The following is a 25,410-nucleotide window of genomic DNA, read 5'->3' on the forward strand; positions in this document are numbered from 1 at the left end:
TGTGATGAACTTTTGACTTAATTTGCTGCACTGTGTATGAAACTGCTGCCTGTGTGCACAAAAATAAATGCCCCGATGCACATTTGCATTGCAGCATCGTCTGGTTATTTTTCTGACAGTGGGATCAATATTTAAATACTTCTAATGCAACAACTATTGAGATTGTATTCTCTTAGAATTTATTTCACACCAGAAAGACTCCATAAAATGTACGGTACTATTTCTGAACATGTCCTAGGTGTAAGATCACAACAGGAAGTCTTATCCATATGTTTTGGGATTGTGTAAATTAGAAACACTTTTGGGATCATATTCTGGATGTACTCAAGGGCATCACAGGGAGTGAGATTCCTCACTCACCAAGATTGATTTCGCTAGGGGATTTATCTGTTTTACCTGCTAACAAGATAAAGAAAACACGTTGTATTAGGCTATTCCTAATTGCTGGAAATACATGTATTGCCATACTGTGGAAAAGTGAAAACCCACCCACTGTCTCAATGTGGCTTAAGGAAGTTGCATCATACATGGCCTCTGAAAAAATTATGTTCAATGTGAAAAAGAAACCCCATGTTTTTGAAAAATGCTGGAGTGACTTTAAAACATATCTGGATAACTCCTCACAGTTAACTATTTGAGTACTGTCAATGGTGTAGCGGTAGTTGTTGGCTATTGTTGATTATTACCACACCTGTAAGATCGCGCCAATATCATGACCTTTGTTGAATGTAATTTACTGTGCTTTCAACTTTCTTTATATTTTTTATGGTTTAAATGTATTTTTCTATTATTTACTTCAGTATTGTATTTATCTATCATCTACTTTACTATTACTGTTGTTATTATTATCTCTTTTTATTATTATTTTATTTATTTTATCTATTTTATTTATTTTATTATTATTATTATTATTATTATTATTATTATTAGGGATGAGGGCAAGAGTTGGCCTGATTTGGGAGGGGGGTGGGTTTGGGTGGAATTTAAAGTTCTACTGCCATTACTGAAGCTGTAAACTGTATGAAAAAATATATACAATAAACTTATTTAGTTATCCAAAAACTTCTTCTAGAAACAACTTACTAAACTAATAATATAGGAATATTATTTTTAGTTAAATTATTCCCAAATAACACTTTCTTTCCAGGAAATTTTCGAGGGAAAAAAAGGATATTACAGGTAAAATGAAGGATTTTTAACATCTGGAAAGAGAATGAAAAAAGTCCAGTTGCACTTCACTCAAAGCTCCAGCAGAGGGTGCTCACATCTGCACAGCTGCAGACAAACATGAACTATTTTCAGCCACTCAGCTGTGGATTTAATAGATTATTGACACTCCCTTTTCTCCATCTGCATTTTGTTGTTTTATTACGTTATTAGGGCCCGAGCAGGCAACGACCTGCGAGGTCCCTATTGTATTTCGAATGATTATTCTTTTTTTTCTTTTTATTATTCTTCTTCCCAAATGATCGCATATTTCACTGCCTGAACATACCCCAAAACTCATGAAACTTTAAATATAAGTCACACCTGGTGAAAAATTTTATAATCTATTGTCATCCTGAATTTCCACCACTAGGTGGCGCTATAATAAAGGAAAGTGCGTTTAGGCTAATAACTTCCACATACTTTATCGCACATTCAAAAAACTTATATCCACGCGTTCACTGAGTTGTGCTGAATCTCGTGATATAAGCCACTCCCATTTTCGCCTACCGTTTTTTTTCGCAAATTCGCAAAATGTCGCAAACTTACTTTTTCGAACTCCTCCTAGGTAATTTGATCGTTCTGCACCAAACTTTGCACACAGCATCTATGGACCCTCATAACAAAAAGTTATTAAAAGAATTTTGATTACCCAAAGAATACTCAAGTTATTAAATAACAACTTCCTGCAGGTGGCGCTATTATCAACACAAAACACAAAGTGTTGCATATCTCCACATTGGTGTGTCTGAATGACATGAAACTCAGGTTACTACTTCCCCATGAGCCCCTGAGGCTCTCTGCAAAATTTTGGCCGATTACCCCTAGGTGGCGCTCTTTAAATTGAAGTAATTTATATCTCCAAATTGGTCAGTCGGATTAACACCAAACTTGGTATACTTATTGTCAATGCCCTCTTGAGGATAACCCTTGAAGGTTTTATTGATCGGCCCCTAGGTGGCGCTCTGGCGGCAGTTTAATTTAATAAATGCCACTGTGCCCAGACCATAAGACTTGAGGCAATGAAATTCATAGGGGTGGTACAGACTGGTCCCTGTAACGCACACACCCCGACGGCAGCATGCTCCGACACGCGTGTACTGCGAGGGCCCGTTCAGTACTGCGCGCAGTCCTAGTTCTTTTAGTGTTGTTTGTTTTTTCACTTTTTATCACTTTGTTCTATGTTGTGTTGCTTATTTTATTATGTTTTATTACTTTCTACTCTACTATTCTATGTTTAGTTTCTCATTTTGTCACTTTGTATAACTTTGTTTTCACTTTAGTTGCCTATTCTGTCATGTTTTATTACTTTATTCCATGTTATTTGCATATTTTGTCATATTTTGGTCATGCTTTTGTTCTTTTTTGGTCCTTTTTTTTTATTAATTTATTCTATTTTGTGTAGCTTATTTTATCATGTTTTATTACTTTCTACTCTATTATCTATCTAATACACTATTCTGTGTTAAGTTTCTCATTTTGTCCCTTTGTATGACTTAGTTTTCACTTTAGTTGCTTATTCTTTCATGTTTTAGTACTTTATTCTATGTTGTTTGCATATTTTGATCATGTTTTTGTTCTTTTTGATCCTTATGATTGACAAGTTGATGTTTTTTAGCCCCACTTTCTTCACAGAGTTTTGTAAAATTCCTTTATAAACAATTGTATTATTATGCTTTACATCAGTTCATCACAAGGACAGAATCTGACACCGTGCGTTATAATTCTCCACATGAACTCTCTCTCACCTATTAGAAGGATGTTATCTGACACTGATGGTCTCTACACGTGAAGAGTTCCTTGGAAAACCTCTATGTAATGCATCGATTTATTCCCCTTAATATGCTTCAGTCGAGCACAGAGAAATAAAAAGCATTCAGCGGTAAACATTTCCAGTTCTCTCCCTCTCTTGTTTTCCATTACGTGGGAGGTGAGAGGCTGAGAGGAGCTCAGGAGCCATGAATCACAGCCGAGCGTTAGAGATCAGAACTCCTCGACCGGAAACACTCGGCCATCGAGCCAGACGACTCAGGGACCAGGGGGACATTTAAAGTCCTTTTCTTAGTCAAAGATAAATGATGGAGGAGTGTTTCTGTCTCCCCTGATAATCGACTTCAGTCTTTACATCACAAACGAGCGACGAGAGACACATTCCACTTAAAAACAACAATAGCCGGCTAAATAAAAACATACAGCTTCCTATTAGGAGGGTAGTTCTTTGTGGTTTTTCAGGCACATTGAACATGAAATATTTTATAGTGTAGTCTATTTTCACTGGGCCATAAATGAGTGAATGAAAGGGACAGACAGGAGAAGAGACGTCAGATAAAAAGTCCGTCCAGAGACAATTGGACACAAATATGCTCCACATTTAAATGATCAGAGAAAAGTGACCTGAACGAGGCTTTTTTAACGGCTGGATGAGAAATTCTTGTCTTGTTTTCAACTTGATGGAGATTAATTTGCCTACAGGGAGATAAAGGTCAGTGTCGCCAGGTTTTAAATCTATTGATTCTACTTTTTTGAGCAGCTTTTGAGAGAAGATTTTGTATAATAAAAAATAAAAAAAATACATCCAATGCACAAAAGAAGTGAGTACTTGGCTTTAGATGCAAAAATATATGAATAAATATAGCAGATGGAGGTGAAACATCAATCTCAGATAACCACCTATTAAATCAGAGTTAAAAGCATTTACAATTGTTTTTTAATTTCCTTCCACATCTTGCATCATGTCCGGTTAGTACAAACAGTTAGTTACAGGGATTTATGTTATACGAACTGCAAAAGTGAGCATACTAGGAAAATTATTTCTGTTTTATTTTAGGACAAAATTTTATTTTCTACATTTATTGTAATTATTTCTTATTTAGATCAGATTTGTTTCTATAAGCATTTTTTAAATATATTTATTGTAATTATTTCTTATTGAGATCAGACTTTTTTATATGAGCATTTTTTAATATATTTATTGTAATTATTTCTTATTTAGATTAGATTTTTTCTATAAGCATTTTTTAATGTATTTATTGTAATTATTTCTTACTTAGATCAGATTCTTTTATCTATGAGCATTTTTCAATATATTTATTGTAATTATTTCTTATTAAGATCGGATTTTTTTCTAATAGCATTTTTTTCTATATTTATTGTAATTATTTCTTATTGAGATCTGTTTTTTTCTATAAGCATTTTTTAATGTATTTATTGTAATTATTTCTTACTTAGATCAGATTCTTTTATCTATAAGCATTTTTCAATATATTTATTGTAATTATTTCTTATTGAGATCTGATTTTTTTTTTCTATAAGCATATTTATATATGTATTTATTGAAATAATTTCTTATTGAGATCTGATTTTTTCCATAAGCAATTTTTATATATATTTATTGTAATTATTTCTTATTTAGATCTCATTTTTTTCTATCAGCTTCTTTTATTTTCACCTGCAAAACAAGATACTGAATGTTTGAATGGACTCAGATCCGACTGGAATTACTCTGGGGATATTTAACAATGTAAGAAAATTAAAATCAGAGCAACAAGCTGCCTGGCATGTGGACTAAAAACAGCTTTTATATATATATATATATATATATATATATATATATATATATATATATATAAACGCTCACATATCATCCAGTATTTGTGTGAAATTTCTACCATAACAGCATTTGCATGAGCCTATTTTTAAAAAATCAATTAAACAAGAAAAATCCAGCGTGCTCCAGAAGAAAGAAAGCTTAGTTCTCATTCATCTCTCCTGCAGAGTGGCTTCTCTATCAGCACATCATCACTCACTCTGGATCTGAGTTTATTTTGACTTTTATCTCTTTTAAAGGAAACATGAAACTCGTTCTGCTACTTCAACGTGTCAGAAGAACTGAGAGCTCATTAACCAAAAGCAGAAAATGTCATCACGCTGTTTTTATACCAACATTAGTTCCACTTTCTCATCTACAGGGTGTAAAAAGTGTTCGACAAACTGACAGAGAGGAACATTTACTTCTTTAATATTTGGTTTGTCTGACAGATCCGAACAGTAAACACCGAACCGTCCACTGAGCCATTAACAGAAGATTTCTGCCTCACCTCCTCCTGCTCTCTCCTCTTCCAGCGCAGCTGAGCGTTGGCCGACGCCATCGCCTCGATCACAAACGTGGTGGTCATGTAGCTGCAGAGCGGAGAGGAAACGGTTAAAGACGAGAAGATGCAACAGGTTTCTAAAGCTGCCTGCAGAGGGAAATTCAGAAAAGCTCAAAACCATTTTCCTGTTTGATGCTCTAACAATATATTTGGGTTTTATATATTCACTACAACAGTGGATTTACAGACTACAACAGACAAATATTAGATGAGAATAATACTTAAAAAAATACTTATTAGAGACTGGTTAAAGATCATCTATGAAATTTACAAAATGGAAAGACTAACATTTTCTATAACAATGGAGACACAGAAATGTATAAGAATTGCATGTTTTTGTGACATTTTTAAGTGTTTTAATGTTTATAGTGATTTAATAATAATAGCTAAAAAAAAATAAAGAAAGAAATAGTGGAGCGGATAAGCTCATATATGGAAGATATTGTGCATTTTACATTACATTACATTACATGTCATTTAGCAGACGCTTTTGTCCAAAGCGACTTACAATAAGTGCATTCAACCTGATGGTACTAGACATAGACCATAGGAATCAAGTAAGTACATAACTTTAAGAGCTAACTGTCATTGCTAAAGGAGTGCTATATGTTAAGGAAGAAAAGAAGAGAAAAGAGTAAGAGCTTTTTTTTTTTTTTTTTTTTTTTTTTTTTTTTTAATATATCTGTTAGGTGACCATGATTTAACCGAGGTATTGTTGGAAGAGATAGGTCTTCAGCCTGCGGCGGAAGATGTACAGGCTGTCTGAGGTCCTGATGTCGGTAGGGAGCTCGTTCCACCATTTGGGAGCCAAGACAGAGAAAAGTCTGGAGGAGGTTTTGAGGCGAGTTGACCCACGCAGGGTGGGAGTCGCCAGCTGTTTGGCTGATGCAGAGCGGAGAGGACGGGCAGGGGTGTAGAGTTTGACAAGGTGGATGTAAGTAAGGACCTGAACCGTTAGCAGCGGAGTACGCCAGAGCTAGAGTCTTGAAGCGTATCCGCGCAGCCACCGGTAGCCAGTGGAGGGAGCGGAGGAGGGGTGTTGTGTGTGAAAATTTGGGAAGATTGAAGACCAATCGAGCAGCTGCATTCTGGATGAGTTGTAGAGGTCGGATGGCTTTGGCAGGCAGACCTGCCATGAGGGAGTTGCAGTAGTCCAGGCGTGAGATGACCAGTGCCTGAACAAGGACCTGAGCTGCCTTCTGGGTGAGAAACGGGCGGATTCTCCTGATGTTATGCAGCAAGAATCTGCAAGATCTGGTAGTGGCGGTGATGTTTGTTGAGAGGGACAGTTGGTTGTCAAGAGTTACGCCAAGGTTTTTGGTGGTTTCTGTGGAGACAACCACTGTGTTCTGGACAGTGATGTGGAGGTCAGTGGTGGGGGAGCCCTTCCCTGGGAGGTAGAGTAGCTCAGTCTTTCCCAGGTTGAGTTTGAGGTGGTGCGAGGACATCCACTGGGAGATGTCGGTCAGACATGCAGAGATACATGCTGCTGCATGTGTTTCAGACTGGGGAAATGAGAAGATTAGCTGGGTGTCGTCGGCATAGCTATGATAGGAGAAGCCATGCGAGTGGATGAGGGAGCCAAGGGAGTTGGTGTATATCGAGAAGAGGAGCGGACCAAGGACCGGGCCTTGAGGGACTCCGGTGGTGAGTAGACAGGGTTCTGACACAGAACCCCTCCAAGTTACACGGAAGGTGCAGTCCTTGAGATAGGATTTGAGCAGAGAGAGGGCAGAGCCAGATACTCCAAGGTGGTGAAGGGTGGAGATGAGGATCTGGTGATCCACAGTGTCAAAAGTTGCAGAAAGGTCCAGTAGAACCACCACAGTAAAGCATGAAACTTTCTCCATGGTTTCCATATACAATGAAGTTTATTTTCAGACGTGGAGGCATTTCAGATTTGACCCCCTGGTACTAGGCCAAAGGCAACAAATTTCAGGCTGTTAAATTTAGATTTTTTTTTTTGTAGCTTTTTTGCAGGCATAAAAGTGGTAAACATGAATTATTTTTAATTTGTATGCTTGAATTACACATAGACTACACAGAAATTCTGCAAAATATATTTTTAATTCTACTATAATATAGATATTTAATATTCACGAAGGCGGGAACCCACCCAAAACCAAAAAAACACAAAAAATGTACTTCACATTAGATTTAACGTTTTAAATTTGACTGAACAATGTTTTCATGAATGCATCTCTTAACCCCTCTACAATGACATAAGGTCAGTAGGTGATGTGTGTCCTTTCTAAGTGTAAAAGTAGAAAGATACTCTTTGAACAGACAGAAGTAAAAAAAAAAAGTTAACTGTATGGATGTGAATATTTTACGCAATTGACCTATGGCTAAGCCCCGCCCCCTCCACTCACTCGGACAAACTGTCAACATTCGGTGACGGGCGCTATGGCAGCTGTGACAGTCAGAGAAATTTCACAGGAGGCAATTAATCACTTTTGGAGACAGAAAAATGAAATATCATCTCGAAGTCACCAAAAGGGCCTTCATTAACAGGTTAGAGGTTTTCACTCGTCTTTTCACCCCACTGACACCGCTCATTCCGCTGCTTGTTGTAAACAAACAGAGATCGCTAAGTGAACACCTCCTGCAGCAGCAGCACATACTCACTGTACTGCTACAGAGCTAACTGTAGCTAACTGCCGCTAACGAGGTCGGCCGGCTCATTAACAAGAGGCTCTTGTTAACGAGCCGGCCGACCTCGTTAGCGCTCGTTAAAACGGAGTCGCTGGATTTGATATTGATAGATATTGATTCCTTACGGCACACTTGTGTGCCGCGGAACAGCGGTTGGGAATCACTGCCATAGGGAACCGGGTTACTGCTCCCATATTATTGGGCTATACCTTGTGTCAGAGTTGCATGTACCCCATGCACACCGTTTGACCATTTTAAACTTAAAATCTCAACAAAAAAACACATAAAAAAGACTGAAAACGGACTAACTCCAATGCATTTCAATGGATGTGGAAGCAGAGAATGTCCGAGTGTATTGAGTTAGCTATGCGCACTGTGATTGGCTCATCGCGTTTGGGGGTGTGGCTTAGCCATAGGTCAATTGTATAAAACGCTTGGCTTGTGAAATAACACCCCTAATTAAAAAAATGTAAAAATTCATTAAAATTTTAAAAAGGCTGCTTGTAATGACACTGAACGCTGAGAGTGAGATTTAGAATAACAAGACTTACAACAAAAGACAAAAACAGAAAGAGAAAACAGCACTATAGTCGTTTTATCTCAAAAATATTGGTTAAATTAAAATAAATCCTTAGTCTTTCCCTTTTTACATCCACCAATTTTATCACTGTGCCTAAATAATTAAACATATATGAGATGATGTCTGGAAACCAGTTGTTCTCCTGTTCTCCTGTGTTCCTTTTTATGTAATTTTCAATTTCATCTATTGACTTGAAAAAGTGACAACAAAAAAGAAAATCTTGGTTTCATAATCGTTGAAAGCCAAAAATCAGTGTGTTGCCTGTCGCAGGGTGCAGGACAGAGCACCAGGTGATATAGGTTCAAAGTAGAAATTTAGTAGAAGAATAAAAGAGAACTTACCTCATAAACCCTAAGAAGGCGATGAGTGATAAGCTGACCACCCAGCCGGCGGTGGCGAAGGCTCGGGGCATCGTCAGAGCTCCTGTCCCCACAATCAGGTTAAACATGTACACCAGCCCCACCTGAGGAGACACCAGAGGCATAGAGACATGTTCAAGGGGGGCCCTTGACCTCTGACCTCAAAATATCTGAATGAAAATGTGTTGTATGTGTACCCACGAGTCTCCTCTTTACAGACATGCCCACTTTATGCTGATAACATGCAGTTTGAGGCAGAAAACATGAGGTACAAACGTGTTACTTTATCCTACTGTATATGAATCTTTGTGCATCCTGGGGTCCCTAAACAGTCTGTGAGCTGCATAAATCGGGTCTGTCTGGAAAGCTGAGACTCTTGTGGATTCAATTAACCCCTTCTACTTCTTCTTTCAATTGGTACCAAACATGTCATGATATCTTGTCAGGAAGTGCTGGAAATAATGCTCTAAAGTTACAAGTCTCCTCTTTACAGACATGCCCACTTTATGCTGATATCCTGCAGTTTGGGGTAGAAACCAAACAGTTTCACACACTAAAACATGTTATTTTGGTCCTATTGCATGTGAATCTTTGTGCATCCTGGGGCCGCTTAACAGTCTGTGGGCTGCATAAATCGGGTCTGACTAGAAAGCTGAGACTCCAGATATCCAAATAAATTGGGTTTTATGTGTCCCCATGAGTCTTCTCTTTACAGACATGCCCACTTTAAGCTGATTACATACAGTTTAATCATGCAAATTCTATATTTTTGCACAAATTTGCCTCTTGTATGTGAATGTTTGTGCATCTTGGGGTTCCTAAACAGTCTGTGAGCTGCATAAATCGGGTCTGACTGGAAAGCTGAGACTCTTGTGGATTCAATGAGTTTTTCCATTTTTCTTCATGTGTGATGATGTTAGTGAGTGAAACTTGAGCTCAGTGTATAAAATGAGCTGCTGTGACCTCTAGGATAATCACAGCCTCATGAAACTTTACAACCTCAAACTAGAGACCTAGAGCATTCAGAGGACGGATGGCTTTTCACAATAGATTCACAATAAGGGGGTTTCTCAGCAGGCAACACAACACAAGAGCTGCCATGCCATAGCGGAAATATGCTGGTACATGAAGGGGAACAAAATATTGTACTTAAGATAAAAAGCATACACTACACTACACTAAAAAAACTAAGGCCCTAAAAAACTAAAAGCACACACTAGACATTGCAATAAAAAGGTCTTGGTGTCTTAATGTGGTATTCTGGAGGGATTTTGACCATTTTTATGAATTGCACGGTCATAAATGGTCAAATTTAGCACCAAATGTGTATGATTAAAGGTTATCAACCCAATCAACAACTTATGAGCATGGGAATAGAGTTTACATTCTATCTACTATCATGATATTCTATGTCCTTATACACAGATCACAGTTTTAACTATTAAATTGATTAATAAGCCTTACTAATTTTATTACAGATTTAGGTCTAGAACAACTTGCTGAGCTGCAACTCAAATTAAACTTCTGGAGTAGATCCATCTGGTGTTGGATGCTAAATCAAGTCTCTATAGGAATTAATCATCTCATATTCATGCTTTACTACATTTGATTTAAATACAACATCCTGAGTGCTGCAGTATCAGGTGTTCCTCCGTTGGTTGATAAAGATCGGACTACTTCATCAACCTCTGTCAAGAATAACAACTACCCAGGCAGCTCTTAGCCCTATCTAGTAGCAGAGTGCTTTAATGATTCAAAGCTTTAGCTTCCTGGAAAAAAACATCTGACCAGCAGAACTTAATCTTAGTGGCAAAATCGTGCTGACGTAAGCAGTGAGGGACCTAAAGAGGTCATGAAAGCTGAGTCCAGACCATAAAGAGGCATCGTACGTTAAGAGGAAATGGATGTGTCAGCAATTTAACTTCCTCTTTATTTTAAACTGCACTTTCATATGCATAGTCATCCCTACTTACAATGACACTTTATTAGTTTCTTTATAAAGAAAAAAAGTTATTTCTTTGTCTTATTACTTATTTAAAGTATTTGAAACATAATGAGCAGTCATGAGAACAAAGGCTGTGAGACCTCTTATCCTATTGTAATATATACAACTTTTAATTTTATTAGTATTTTCTTTTCTTTTTTTTATCTTACATATCTTGTTTTAACTTGCATGTTTTGTGTCTGCTGGTTCACTGCCTGTTTGTTTCAGTCTGTTTTTATGCAGAAAAGTACCAAACAGAATTTTGTTGCACAATGTACAATGACAATAAAGTGTCTTAAATGTCTTTTATTGCACAAATCAGCTGGTAAACTGCAGCTTCTTAGCTACTAAGGCTGGGTATCGGTACTGAAATAACCCAGTTCAGGTAGTATTAAAACTTCTCGAGTCAAACAATATTTGTATTTAGTTATTTCTGCAACCAGATCTAAAATAAATTATTATTGTTATGGTTTTGTCAATTTAAGGTGACATGTTATTGGTCCACTATTGTGATGTGGAGGAGTGTTGGTGGCATTTAATGCATATCATAATTTTGTAAACAATACCCAGATTGTAGACTGTGCAGCGATTTTACAACGATGTCACTCTATAAAAGGTCCTCAAAAAATGTTTTAAATAATATTTAACACAATTGATGTATTACATTGTCGACACATTCTGGAAATAATTATAGAGAAAACAAAGAAAAAAATATAAAAATAAAATAAATAGCTGAATAAATATCAATACTGTATGTTCAATGTTTAGTGACGAATAAATAATAAATAGATACATCGATTTTAAATGAACCACATTATACAGTATTTATTGTCTTAAAAAAAGTTTTCACATCAAAAAACCGAGGAAGAACCATTCATTAAAAACTGATCGATTATTTTTCCCCTTTCGTCAATAATTTGTAAATTAATTAATTAACAAAGCATATACTATTGTATTTTGTTTTTCTTCAATCATATAATATAACTGAAGAAAAACTAAATAAAATAGTAATAGAGAGGAACAAAAAATATTAAATTCATAATTTAGTCAAATAATTTGTTCAGAGAGATCTCCAATATCTCAGAGCAATAAATGTATTCATTTATAAAAATATATATATATATATATATATATATATATATATATATGTTTAAGAAAGTGTAAATTATAATAATAATTTTGTAAACAATAACCAGCCCTACCAGTTACGAGCATGTTTATTGACAACTGAGCTTGAACAGAGCTCTACCTCTACAATTACAAAACAGTTAAATCTATACATGACTTTAAATCAAATGTATTCTTAATAAATGACAGCATCCTGCATGATACTCACAAATGGGGAGTAGGGTTCCCCGCTCTCTGTAATTCCACCTGCCATGGCTGATGACACTGGTCCTCACCTGAAGGGAAATCAACAACAGCCAGGTCACTGAATTTACTTAAATGGCATGACTATAATTATAAATAAAGTCGAAAAACGTCTAAATCAGTTGTCTGGTTTAGGTCTAAAATGCAAAAATAAGAGGGAAAATAAGTGGTAGTTCAGTTTTATCTTGCCTGGACAAAGAACACCAATCACATCTCTTGAAATCTAGCACAGCGAATATACTATTGTATAAGTTATTTTTTTTAATTCAGCATACACATAATTCAAAAAGCAGCGTGTATATGTGCCATATGTTTACGAAATATCTACGGACCTCTGCTGTGTAGCTCGGTGACGAGATTGCTACAGCAGCTAAGAAAACAGCTATTTTTTTCAATCTGAATCATGACAGAATTTTATAAATTAATTATTATTTGTTACGGGGTGTATTTTAAGTTGGAAAAGCTAACCTTGCTGTATTAAGTAAGTTTTTTTAAACATGTGTTTATTGCACATTTTGTTAATTTACAAACGGTGAACAACATAGAACAAGAAGGCACATACAAGAAAACAACAACAATAACGATAGCAATAATGATGATGAAAATACAATTAATAAATACATAAACTGGAGGGGGAAAATAATGGTGGTAGAAAGATAAATAAATGAAAAATAAGTAAATAAATAAATGCCTATATCTATACACTCACACAGATACATATACATGTCTGTAAAGCTCTGAATCTGTATAGTAAACCAAGATAAATGAAAAGATAAATAAATCTTCAGTTCAGCTCATCATTCCAGCCATCTACTTCAATATCATTTTTCTCAAGGAAATTACAGAAAACCTTCCAGATTTTCCAAAACTTGTCAAGCTTGTTTTTCGTGGTGTAGCTTATCTGTATTATGTAAAGTTGTGATTGATTCACTATTTAGATGTTAAACTGACATTTCCTTGCTAGCAGCAGCCCAGCTAGCAACAGCGTCGGTTAGGACACAAACAGATTTAGGTATAAATGTTTTATACAATACGCTGGTAAGTTAGACTTTTAGTTAGAGAGTCATAAATGGAAACAAAAAGTAAACAGCTCTCACCTTACTTCTTCCCAGTGTATGTATCTAATTTAGCTGCTAGGCTAGCAGGATGCTCCAACTGGTCATGTGGATCTCTAGCTCGCTGGATCAATGCAAGAGCCTCGCCGCAGAGCTACCATGAGCTGCTTCCTTGCTAAATATATTCCAAAGTTTGGATAAAAACACTCCTAACGGGCTATCGAGGCTCTAACAGCTTGCTAACTGAAGCAGTAAACTAAACAAACCAGCTGACCTGCTTCAAGCAGGAACAGCCGTTAAGCTCCCATTAGCGTCAACTCACATTTCCGGTGCTTGCCTTTAATAGTAAAAGCTTTTCCTTTGAATATAAGCGGTTGAGATTTTATTATGAAAAATAATGTACTTGACTTTATTGTTAACATGTTTAGCTTGATGCACCTGTTCAGAGGTTTGCTCGATCAGCTGTTGGTGAAGAAAAACAAATCACGGGGTGCCATCTTAGCAGATATTTGGAGCATATTTTGTTTATTAAACCAGTTATTCACACATTGCAGACTGATTTTAGCATAATTAGTTTGTTGCCACTCAACTTTGTATGACTATATTTACATAAAGACAGAAACCCCGCCCTTCTGTGCAGCTACGGGTTTACAAAACAAACACCCCTTAGCCAATACGTGATGTCATATGACACATGTACAAGTCATATGGTTTGCACACCTGCTGATTTATACACATTTTTGGTCATTATGTACATATTACATTGGACTGCAAAAAGAAGTCATCTCAACTAAATAATTTCGGATTTTTTTTAAATAAAAACGGAAAATATTACACAATAAAGGTAAAAGATTTTTTTTCTTTAAACGTGTCTAGATATTTTTAATGCAAATAAATGCATTTTGCACATTCTATATTTAAAGTTGGTTAAATCAAATTACACTACACAAAATAAATAAATAAATCATTATTATTAAGAGACAATGAATGAAAGATAGATGAGCTAGTGATAGTGAGGTTACAAATCAAACAAAATTAAATTTATTAAAATAAAAATAATATAACAATGAAAATAATATTTTATGCTACTTTATTCATTTATTTATTTTTTTACTTTTAACTCATTTTTATTACCATTTAAAACATCTTTTCATCTGCTTTTTCTCGTTTTTCTTCCCTAACAATTGAGTTTCTCAAATGTGGGAATAATAAAGTTCATCTTATCTGATGATATATACACATAGACTGTAATAGCAGCTAATATAATTTTTCTATTGCATTTTCCTGATTACAACAAACAAACATGCACACATATGCAAATAATAAATGTAAAATGATCGTTTCATGATGTAAATATTGTAATTTTTATAAGATCATGTCACATTCGTGTCGCTATTTATTATGAACCTAATTCACACAACCACTTGTGAGACCCACACTATAGCGACGTACATCAGATAACCTACAACAGTTAAAAAATAGAGAGTAAAGAACACAGAGTCGATGTATTCAGCCAGTGTTCTGTAGCGTCCTGGCTTCATCTTGTCTTTTTCTTGTTTTTCAGCTTTCTGCCGAGCGGCCTTCACCTCCTCCAGGAGTTGTTTCAGCAGGTCGCGGCCGGTGGATCGATCCAGAGGAAGGTCACTCTTCTGGGGGAACTCTTCAGCGTCATTGGGCTCTGTGTGGGGAGGGAGACAATTCAGCAGAATGAGCTGGTTCTGTTCAGTGTCTAAATGTACATGTGGACTCATTCATGCATCTGCATTGGGATGTGAACTACTTGAAGTCGATATGGTCAATATTTTTATGATAGAAAATACTTCCCAAATAACCGATGAGACAGCCAATAAAGTACATATTTCAGCTAGGATGAAAATAGACCTTTTTTATGTAGAAGGTGCAGCGATTTTGCATCGATGTCACTCTGCAAAGGTCCTCAAAAAATGTATTTATTAAATAATATTTAACACTATTGATGTATTACATTGTCGACCAAGTCCAGAAATAATTACAGAGAAAATAAAGATATACAAATAAAATAAATAGCTGAATAAATATCAATAACATATTTTTAATGTTCAGTGAAGAAAAATAAAAATAAATAAATAGATTTTAAATTAACCACATTATACAGTATTTATTGAGTAAAATACACATGTATGAATAAAGAAAAGGAAAATAAAATAATAATGATGAAAAAAGAAAAATAAATACAAAATGTATTATTTAATGAATTAATACATTTAAAAATAAGTTTGCATTAAATAAAAGATAGATATCAAATACATCAGAGCAACTAATTAATTTATAAAATAATAATAGAGATGAAAAATAATTATTAAATGTATTATTTAATTAATTAAATAATTACTTAAAATTAAATAAAGGAGAGATGTAAAATACCTCACAGCAACTAATTAATTTATAAAAAATAACCTTAAAAATTAAAATAAAGAATAATAAAATAATATAATAATAGAGATTATGCAATATAATTACTAAATTTATAGTTGAATTAATTAAATAATTAGTTCAAATAAAATAGAAGCAGAGCAACTAATTAACTTCTAAAAATACATTTAAAAAAAATAAAGATCAAATAAAATAATTATATAGATGAAAACAAATATTGCATTTTTAATTGAATTAATTAATTAGTTCAAATGAAATAAAAGATATATCAAATACCTCAGAGCAACTGATTAATTTATAAAAATAAGTTTGAATAAAGAAAAATAAAATAAAATGAAAGTAAAAATAAAGGGATGGATAAATAGAAATAAAAAAATAAATGTGACGGTCCAAGGCACCACTAGTTCCACATATTTCAAGCAATTATTTGAATCTATTGCTGTCAGTCTGATCACAGAATTAAGGGAAACTTTGTTGAGGAAACATACCCTTCTTGTAGTCGACTTCCAGCTGAATATCCTCTCCGTCATCAACAGTTTCGGCCTCCTGACCACAGTGAGTGGCGCAGCGAGCATCCAGGTCGAACAGGTAGCTGACCAGCATGGCCTCCAGGACGCTCAGCCCCACCAGGGCGAACACGGCCACGCAGTAGCTGGCTGGAAGAAAGTCAGAGAGACGTTAGCGGTCGGTGTGATGATGCTCTCACGGTTAAATCTCTGCGTGTCAGCTCACCGATCTGTGGCAGGTTCTGCTCCGTGGAGGGCAGCATGTCTTTGAGAATGAGCAGCAGGACGGAGATGGACAGCAGGACGGTCACTTTGAAGCTCAGCTTCTCACCTCTAGCCTCGCTGATGAAGAACGAGGCCAGATCCAGGATCAGAAAGTAGAACAGTGGCACGATTAAATTGATCACATAAAGCATTGGCTTCCTGGAGATGGTGAACTGAAAAAAATATCATTTTACAGTAATTAGATGCACGTTGTTGTCATTACATTACATTATATGTCCTTTATCTGACGTTTTTTTCCAAAGCGACTTACAATAAGTAAGTAAGTGTCATATTTCATTGACAATATATTCTGTTTAATGAGATTTTTTAGTAGTTCAAGTTTCAATGTCCATTTCGGGACAGGTAAATGTCTATAGTTAAATATCTCTATACATGGAGATAGAGGGACAGCAATCATGATGATAAATATTAATTTAAAAATAATAATTAATTAATAAAAAAAAAAAAAAATGTAATAACAAAATAACATACATTAAAAAAAAATAAACAATAAAAACACTCAAATTAAAAAGATAGAAAATAAAAATTCAAGATTAAAGAATGTTAGATAATTAATTCAAATAAATAAAAATGTGAGAAAAGAAAAAAGAAATAAATAATAATTGAGATGCAGAAAATAGAAATACAAAATAAAATTACATAAAAGAGATAGCAGTCATGAAAGTAAAAATAAAAGTACATTTAAAATTTAAAAAATAAATAACATGAATGAAGCAAACAAAATAAAATATTATAGTGAATAATGAGATATATCTCATCTTTAATTAAAATACACAATATTAAATTAAATAATAATAGAGACGAAAAAAAAATAATAAATACATTTAAATTAAATATATAGAAAATAAGAATTAAAGATTAAAAAAGATACAAAGAGTGAGATTAAAAAACAAGCTAAAAATAAATAAAAAATAAATATGTAAGCAAAGAAAATCAAATAATAATAATGGAGATGCAGAAAATAGAAATACAAAAAAAATACATAAAAAAATAAATACAATTTCATTTAAATACTTAAAATGAAAAAGAAATAAAGAAAAGCAAGAGATGGAAAAAATAGAAATAAAAGTGTAAATAGTATTAAAATAAATAAAAGAAAAATATGGTGATATAAAAAATCTCAGTGCAATTAATTAATAAAAAGATGGGTAAAAAATATACGAAAATAAAGAAAATATATTGAAAAGCTCAAAGTACAATTAATGTTGAAAGGAATTTTAAAAATGTAAATAATAAAAATACTATTTGCAGCAAACGAACAAACAAGCAAGCAAACAATAAAGGATCAAAGAGAAGATTTTTCTTACCGTGTATTCCAGTGTGCTCTGATTTCCGTTCGAATGCATAAAAGCTTTTCGTACTTCGACAGCATTGAGTTCCCATTCTCCCTTCGTGACCATCGTTTGCTCAGAGATGTTTGTCAAGGTTGTGTCACTCAAGGTTGTGTCCAGGATCAACGTGTCCACTGAGACAAGGAAAAAATATTTCATAATGACATCAAATATGTCCCGAAGCAATTCTGGATTCATCTTAGAGATATTAAATACCTCAGAGCGACAAATTAATTTACAAAAATAAGTTTTAAAAAAGTGTAAATAAAGAAAAATTAAATAAAATAATAAATATATTTAAATAAGAAAGAACATAAGAATAAAAGATTAAAGATACAAAGAGTGACATTAAAAATAAAAAAGTAAAATAATTAAAAAATAAATAAAACATAAATTGTAAAGAAAAAAAATAGAGATGCAAAAAATAGAAATACTAACATTAAATATAAATAAAATTATACAATACAAGAAAAAAATAAAAAAATAAAAACATGAATAAACCAAACAAAATAAAATAATAATATAGTAAATAATGAGATATATGTCAGTGTAATTTAATTAAAATACACAAATTACATATTTTACAAAAATTACACAAAATAAAATTACATTTAATAGACAGCAGTTAGTGATAGTAAAAATTAAGGTAAATTTAAAAAATAATTAAAAATCATTTGTAGAAAAATAAAAAAAATACATGAATAAAGCAAGTAAAATAAAATAATAATAGAGATGGTAAATTAGAGATGAATCTGTTGTGATTTACCTGCTGAGCTCATGGATCCTAACGACATTTTACAGCTCTGAGAATCAAACGGGAACAGTTTGAGATCGAGGCGGCAGGTGGACGTCAGCCGCTGGCGAGCGTTCGCCATCAGAAGTCCGTTATGGTAAACGTTAACAATATGACTCTCTGAAATGCTGCTGGTGTCAGAGGCGCTGAGAAAAAAAAAACAGAACATTTGCTTTAATGGATTTATTTCTTCCTAAAAAAACATGTTTGTTACGTGTCAGGCAGCAATGTGTGTGTTTTTGTCTTTCTCCTCCCTCCTTTTCCTGTGTTTCAGGTGATTCCTGCACAGACTGTCAGTGATTGGGATGACAACCTGCAGGTGATTTCTGATGAGCTGCTACCTGTGCAGCCAGGCGGTGCTGCCTATTGGCTCCCTGCATCCCCAGCTGGCCAATCACAATGGAAGAGACCCTTTTAAATGGATGACATCTTGGGCCTTCATTCTCTCTTGGTTTTTCAATCCATTTGCTGACTTTGCTTAAGAAAATTGGTTTGTGTGGTGGGAGGTTGGGACTAGGTTAGTTGGGGGTACCCTGTACATTTTGCATCACGTAGGATCATTTCTGTTACTCCATTCATTTATTGGTTGTGCCACCCCTGTATTGTTTTGAAAAGCCTTTTTTGTAGATAAGTTAGGTAGGCCTTTTGTTTGTTTGTTTTACTTCACAGCTAGTTTAGATAGGCCTTCTTTTGTTATATTTGTTTCAACTTTCTTGGCTGGGTTTAGTCAGTGAACGTAACAATGTTAAAGCACAGAGGTTTTATCAAAACAGAGAGCGAAACAAAACAGGATTGTAACTCACCCAAATACTTCCCTACATGAAAATAATTGTAATAAGCATAATAAACAACAGATAAAGAACAATAAACATTTCTTTGCAGATCTGTTCTAATAAAATTATACTATCTCTTCTTTTTTTCTCTGCTCTATCTTTTAGGTTTTCATTATTTTAGGTGGAATGTGTCAATACGTGGATTTTCTGTCAGGTGATCACATCGATCTAAATTCAATAACAAAAGAATGCAGTGATTTGCGAAACATTTTGGACATATATTCAACTGAAAACTGTACAAAGACAATATATTTAACATTAAAACTTTATTGTTTATATGAATGTATTTGTTGTTTAATAATTACATATTGTGAATGTGATGCCTGCAACATGTTCCAAATAAAAGGGACAGAGACAAAAAAAAAAAGAAGAATTATTATTATTACTACTACTACTACAATCATAATAATAATTTATATTATTATTATTATTATTAATAATAATAATAATAATAATAATAATAATAATATAATACATTGATATAAAATACATAATTTTGACATTAATAATATTTTTCACATAATTATTTTATTTTTTACAAAGCAATATAGCATTTAAACTAAAAAAAAAACAGGTTAAATTTAATAACAGTACTCTAGCGTGTCCTTTTATGGTGACAAAAAAAAAGACTGGAAAAGTTATGGAACGCTGTAAAAACATGTTTGTTGATAAGAAGTTACAAGAAATTGTTTATTGATGAGCCTCCTTTATGAAACTTGATGTGAATTAAGTTGTGTAACACTTACTCCTCTGCTATTTGTATATCTGGGATCCACAGCCTCGATCTCGGAACAGCAATCTGGCGAATCCCACAGAAGTCTGAGAAATTCCAAGTGAGCAATTCGTTCGTCCAAGTCTGGGGAAAGAAAAGCCGCTGTGAGTTTTTGTAGTTGATATGTGAGGTCACAACAGATCACTGTCTGAAAAAGCTTTGAAACTGTCTGATTCTCACCATCATGATCCAGATGTGAGTCGTGAGAGTTTGAGACTTCTCATCCTGCAGACGGGAAGCACAACTGTGTTATTATTGTTCGTGTTTCAATGGCATTTACTCGAGTCATATACATTTCTCACTTAAATGCAGTGGTATCTGTCCATGCAGATAGTTTATGGCTAATTTTCACAGCTGTGAAATGTCATTCCAGCGATAATGGTCCGTTCTCAATAAGAAATGTCTTCTTAAAAGCCACTTATTTGATTTTTTTTTTTTGCACAATAAAACCAGAGACACAAAAGCAAAAAGTTGTGCAGGTGAGATTAAAAAACTCTTACAGAAAAAACTTTCAACTCAGTAAACCAAAAAAAAAATAGACGAAGTACAACAAAAAAACAATCAGAAGGTAAACAACATTAATCACGCAAATGAATAAATAAATAAAATAATTCACCAATTTTTTCTTATTTGGGAGCTGTTGGTGCGCCACCAACACGCACCAACAGCTCCATTGACTCCTATATTAAAAACACAGGAAGATTTCTGTAGAAAAGCATATTTAACAGTTTTTCAGATCGCTCTTACAAAGCTATTTCTTCATTTTTCTTCACAAAAAACATATGTAGCTGTTCAAGAAGAACTCGGGACGCTCACAGTGAAGTCAGATCAATGATAGGTATTATGGTTTTGCCAAAAATGCTTTCTGTTTGAGGCCAGAAATTCAAGTCTGTCCACCTCTGGCTGTTGTCACTGTGCCGAACATTCTACAGCAGCAGTTAATTCTGTTGATTGCTCTGCTCTGATTGGTCGACAAAGCCTTTGATCCTCTGATGTCTGTATATCTCACATCAAAGGATCAAAGGATCTTACTGATTAGTTACAGTTACAGATACACACACGCACGCACACACACATGCGAGCATAAGCGCGCACACTCCTCCAGATACAAATGCTTCACACACACACACACACACTCACAGGTAACGTTATGTCATTTTAGTTACACACATGCGTGCGTAAGCGCGCACACTCCTCCAGATACACATGCTTGTCTCACACATACAGGCAACTTTGTGATTTTAGTTACACACACACACACATTTTGAGGTTAAAGGGCATAGGTTGCTGTATAAATAAATACTTGAAAAGGAATGCTTGTTGTAGGTGTGTTCCTTGTATATAATATATCATCATAACATTACTAGTATTAATTGTTTGAAATCTCTGAAGAATCTCATCATAGTGTACACACACCGGCAGTAGCCCCCGTGGCCCTTTCAGAATTTCCTCAGAGGAAATTTTCTAGTTATTATTATTATTACAATAATAATGATTAATATAATAAATAATTTTGTCATCTATACTATTTTTCAAATAAGTATTTTATGTTTTTACAAAGCAATATGGCATTTTAAACTAATAAAACTAAAAACAGTAACATGTCCTTTTATGGGGATTTGATCGGCCTTAAAGTAACTAGCTGTCAAATTAATTTTAAAAATATAACAATTGGCATAAAAAAAATACAATAATTGAGTAAATGTACTTTCCACCTCTGAATAAAACAAAACTAGCCGCTTTGCTTGATACCACAACAATGCAAAAATATATTTTTAGTCTTTTTGAGTGAAATGACAGAAAAAACAGACACATTAATGAAAATGATAAACTCTTAAAGCTCAAATTACTACGAGTCAGGATTAGGGCCAGGCAGGAGAAACAAATAATGAGAGGATTTTTTTTCATTATGCAGTTAAGTGGTAGCCTGGCTAACACCAGACCAAATCTCATTGGAGATTAGGTCTGGACACCTTCAATGCTTTTCTCCGTAGAGGAGGTGTGGTTTACGATCCTCCGGAGCCGTTTATTGGGAGCTTAGAATGTCTATCAAAAGCGTCTGTAGGTAGCTCTTAGCCAATCAGATCAGTTATACCAGATGACGTAGTAGAGCAACAGAGATGGATATTTGTTGTGTGTGTGTCTGTGAGAGAGTGTTGTTTGCTGCGTTGCTTCTCCAGTTCTCGCTTTCTGCAAGATTATTTATTTTCACGCTTTATTCCCCCTCATGTCATTCTGCCACACACATCCACTGATTTTATGGGCAACAAACAAGCTGCTGCGGGTCTCTCGGCGGCTCCGCTGTCCCCCGGCTGGTAGCCAGATCACCGGCGGTGACTGGCGGTCTCGGCGGCTCGGTGCGGCGCTAATAGCCCCGCTACCGGTGATCTCGCTACCAGCCGGGGGACAGCGGAGCTGCCGAGAGACCTTTCGCCTTTCAACTTTCGCTCTAAACTATTTAAAACACCATCTACAGCTAAAGAGAGTTTCGCGTCTGCAGCAGCCATGTTGGATCCGGAAAGCTTCCAAGTGCCGAGTAGTACGCGTCATCGTCTCACCGTCCCTCCCCGCTCTGTGATTGGATCCCTAAAACAGGGCTAATATTCCTTGCTAGTTTCCAGACCCCGCCGCAGTTCGAAATTAAATTCGAGCGCGCAAGGCAGTCTGGGTATACCCAGGCTAGTTAAGTGGAGTAATGAGAATAAAGTAAACTTTTTGAGATGGTAAAGTTATAAAGATATTTACAGATTGAATCAGTCATCAGAGGAACATTGTTTTATATCCAACAGTTACTGCAGCTACAACCTGATTTCCATTGTCATAAAATGATCAAAAACCACAATATTTAAGGTGCAGTAGAACTAAAATCCCCTGACACACACATGGGATTTTCTTGGTAGAAGCTACTACAGCTGTTGTTTTGGGAAATACTGCTTTTGTGTAATTTATGTAAAAAAAAAAATGGACAAATATTAGACACATCATAGAGAATCAAACTCAAAAAGTCGACTTTATGCTCTGCATTTCCACTCTTTTCTCCTCTCATTATTTTTTTTTCTCTTAGCTGGCCCTAACCCTCTTCCATAATTTAAGATTAAGATTTCCGTTATGAGTCCCACAACGGGGAAATTTCCCGAATTACAGCAGCAAAGTGGATAGGAAAATAACAATAAATAGTAAATAAGCAGTAAAAACTAGAAATCTAAAAAGGTATTAGCAAATAAACAAGTAGAAATATAAAAAACATTACCAACTTCCACACTATAAAGACATTAAAGACATATAAATTAGAAGCTGCTACAACTATTGTTTTGAGAAAATCTGCTTTAATTAAGTAATTTATGTCAATTCTTCAGACATATATTAAACGTATTGAGGAGAATCAGGTTGTAGCTCACAGTCTTCTTTACTGAACTCAAGAAGTGACTCTTTTCATTTCAACTTTTTTCCTCCTACTTGTCCCTAATCCTCTTCCATAGAAAACCCTGAGCAGTACACTTAAAATATATATATTACACAAAATCATGTTAAAATACAGCAAAGGTCGAAACGTCAAGAAAAAAGTGTAAATAAATGTAAACACATACATTAGATATTCTTGGTAGAAGCTGCCACAATTATTGTTTTGGGGAAAATCTGCTTTTATGTAATGTATGTGATTTGTGTTTTTAAGAGGAAAATCAGTAATCAAATTCAAAAAGTCGACTTTATTTCTCTACATTGTCTTTTTTTCTCGAAGCGAATAATTATTTTTCCCTCCCCAACCCTCTTCAATAACTTCCATACTATAAAGACATTAAAGACCCTCACCACTTCCAGAATCCCGTACAGCAACATGTCGATCATAACGGTAGTGGGCGTCCTCCAGTTCTTCACGGGTCTCATGATGGTCAGAAGGTCGTTTGCAGGTGTGATGTTCAGGTGTGTGAGCAGAGCGGCGTAAGAGCAGTCTGACGGCTCGCTGCAGCAAACCCCTGCAGGGAACCAGACAGAAACTTAGAAATTTCAAGTTCAGGGTTAAATCAAAGCCAAAGTTTTAGGTTAACAATTTACCGATAAACGCGAGGAAAGCGAGAGTCGTCAGAGCCAACATGGCTGTTTGTCGTCATCTCGATGTGAGCAAACGCTTTTAAGCTGCGCTGCATTAACAGCAGCACAAAGCAGCAGAGCTCACGTCAATAGATCTAATTAAACAGCATTGTCAGAGTGAAAAGCTTCTCTTTGCCTCTGCAGCCTGTTGTTTACAGGACACGACACAAATCACCCGTGAGTTTCTATTGTCGGTGCTGCAGCTGACGCAAAAAGTCAAACAGAGAAGTCAGAAAAGGTTTCGGTTTGTTCTTCTGCGGTCGAGGACCATGACGAGAACTGATTACAGGTTTAATTTGAATATTTAAGAAGAATGAGAAGAATAAAAAAATCTGTGTGTTTGCAGCAGTCGGTCCCTTATTGTGATGTCAAACAACAAACACTTAAAAATTAATGCTGAGATGAAGAGTTCATTTGCAAAAACAGATACAAATCCTTTTCAAAAATGAAAAAATGAACACAATTTTGATATATTTTCCAGATTGCAGACTATTCATTATTAAAACCAATTACTTTTTGATCTGTTGAGCATTTAATGTTAATTCCTGTACTTTGTTCTGTTTAATATTTGATTTTGTCCGTCCTGTGGATCTTCCATGACTTTTTACTTTTATAACCCCAAATAAAGTTAAATGTTTATGATTTAAATCTAAAATCAATTAATTTGACCTGCTGTGGAAGATTGTGTGATGAAATGAGAACACCAACTAATGGACCCTTTGCAAAAACAGATTAAAAAAAAATATTTTTAAAAATGACACAATTTTGATTGATTGTCCACCTGATTGCACAATAAAAAATAAAACAAGACTGATAAATTGTTCAGCAGCTTGACGTCCCCTGATATGCACTGATAAAAATGTTCCTTTCTTCCACAGCAAACAGGCAGTAATGTGTGTGACTCCCCTCCAAAGAGTCTGAGGTAGTGACTACGTGATATAATAACAATGTTAAATGTTGTTTAAAAAGTTATTTAACCCTCAGGGCAGGTTGAGCACATTTTACGCGCTTTTCATTCTTCATGTGTT

General features: G+C 34.9%; 2 protein-coding genes across 2 annotated transcripts in view; both read right to left on the minus strand.

Moving 5' to 3' along the window:
• tmem104 (transmembrane protein 104) overlaps positions 1-13,713 on the minus strand; it is a 95,029-nt gene extending 81,316 nt beyond the window's left edge. Inside the window, exons 1-4 of the mRNA XM_059348960.1 lie at positions 13,404-13,713; positions 12,272-12,338; positions 8,934-9,055; positions 5,304-5,385 (exon numbers count right to left, since the gene is read on the minus strand). Of these exons, the coding sequence (XP_059204943.1) occupies positions 5,304-5,385; positions 8,934-9,055; positions 12,272-12,316 (249 nt within the window). The 5' untranslated portion in view covers positions 12,317-12,338; positions 13,404-13,713. The remainder of the gene's footprint in view (positions 1-5,303; positions 5,386-8,933; positions 9,056-12,271; positions 12,339-13,403) is intronic.
• Positions 13,714-14,701: 988 nt separating this feature from the next.
• LOC131984085 (5-hydroxytryptamine receptor 3A-like) lies at positions 14,702-24,922 on the minus strand. The gene is made up of 9 exons (XM_059348961.1): positions 24,347-24,922; positions 24,104-24,267; positions 20,474-20,518; positions 20,268-20,377; positions 18,662-18,834; positions 17,872-18,029; positions 16,506-16,716; positions 16,262-16,429; positions 14,702-15,039 (listed from the first exon to the last, which is right to left on the minus strand). Exons 1-9 carry the CDS (start codon positions 24,384-24,386, stop codon positions 14,774-14,776), a joined length of 1,335 nt encoding a protein of 444 aa, XP_059204944.1. The 5' UTR covers positions 24,387-24,922; the 3' UTR covers positions 14,702-14,773.
• Positions 24,923-25,410: the final 488 nt, after the last annotated feature.

Source organism: Centropristis striata, chromosome 13 (assembly GCF_030273125.1).
Source record: "Centropristis striata isolate RG_2023a ecotype Rhode Island chromosome 13, C.striata_1.0, whole genome shotgun sequence".
NCBI classification, from domain to species: domain Eukaryota; kingdom Metazoa; phylum Chordata; class Actinopteri; order Perciformes; family Serranidae; genus Centropristis; species Centropristis striata.

Bases quoted from the DNA above. Each gene is read 5' to 3' on its own strand.
- LOC131984085 (XM_059348961.1), bottom strand. From the start codon at position 24,386: ATGTTGGCTCTGACGACTCTCGCTTTCCTCGCGTTTATCG. The intron at 18,835-20,267 runs GTAAGTGTTACA...TTTTTTTCTCAG, and splicing joins GATATACAAATAGCAGAGGA to CGCCTCTGACACCAGCAGCA. The intron at 18,030-18,661 runs GTAAATCACAAC...TCCTTGTCTCAG, and splicing joins AGGATCCATGAGCTCAGCAG to TGGACACGTTGATCCTGGAC.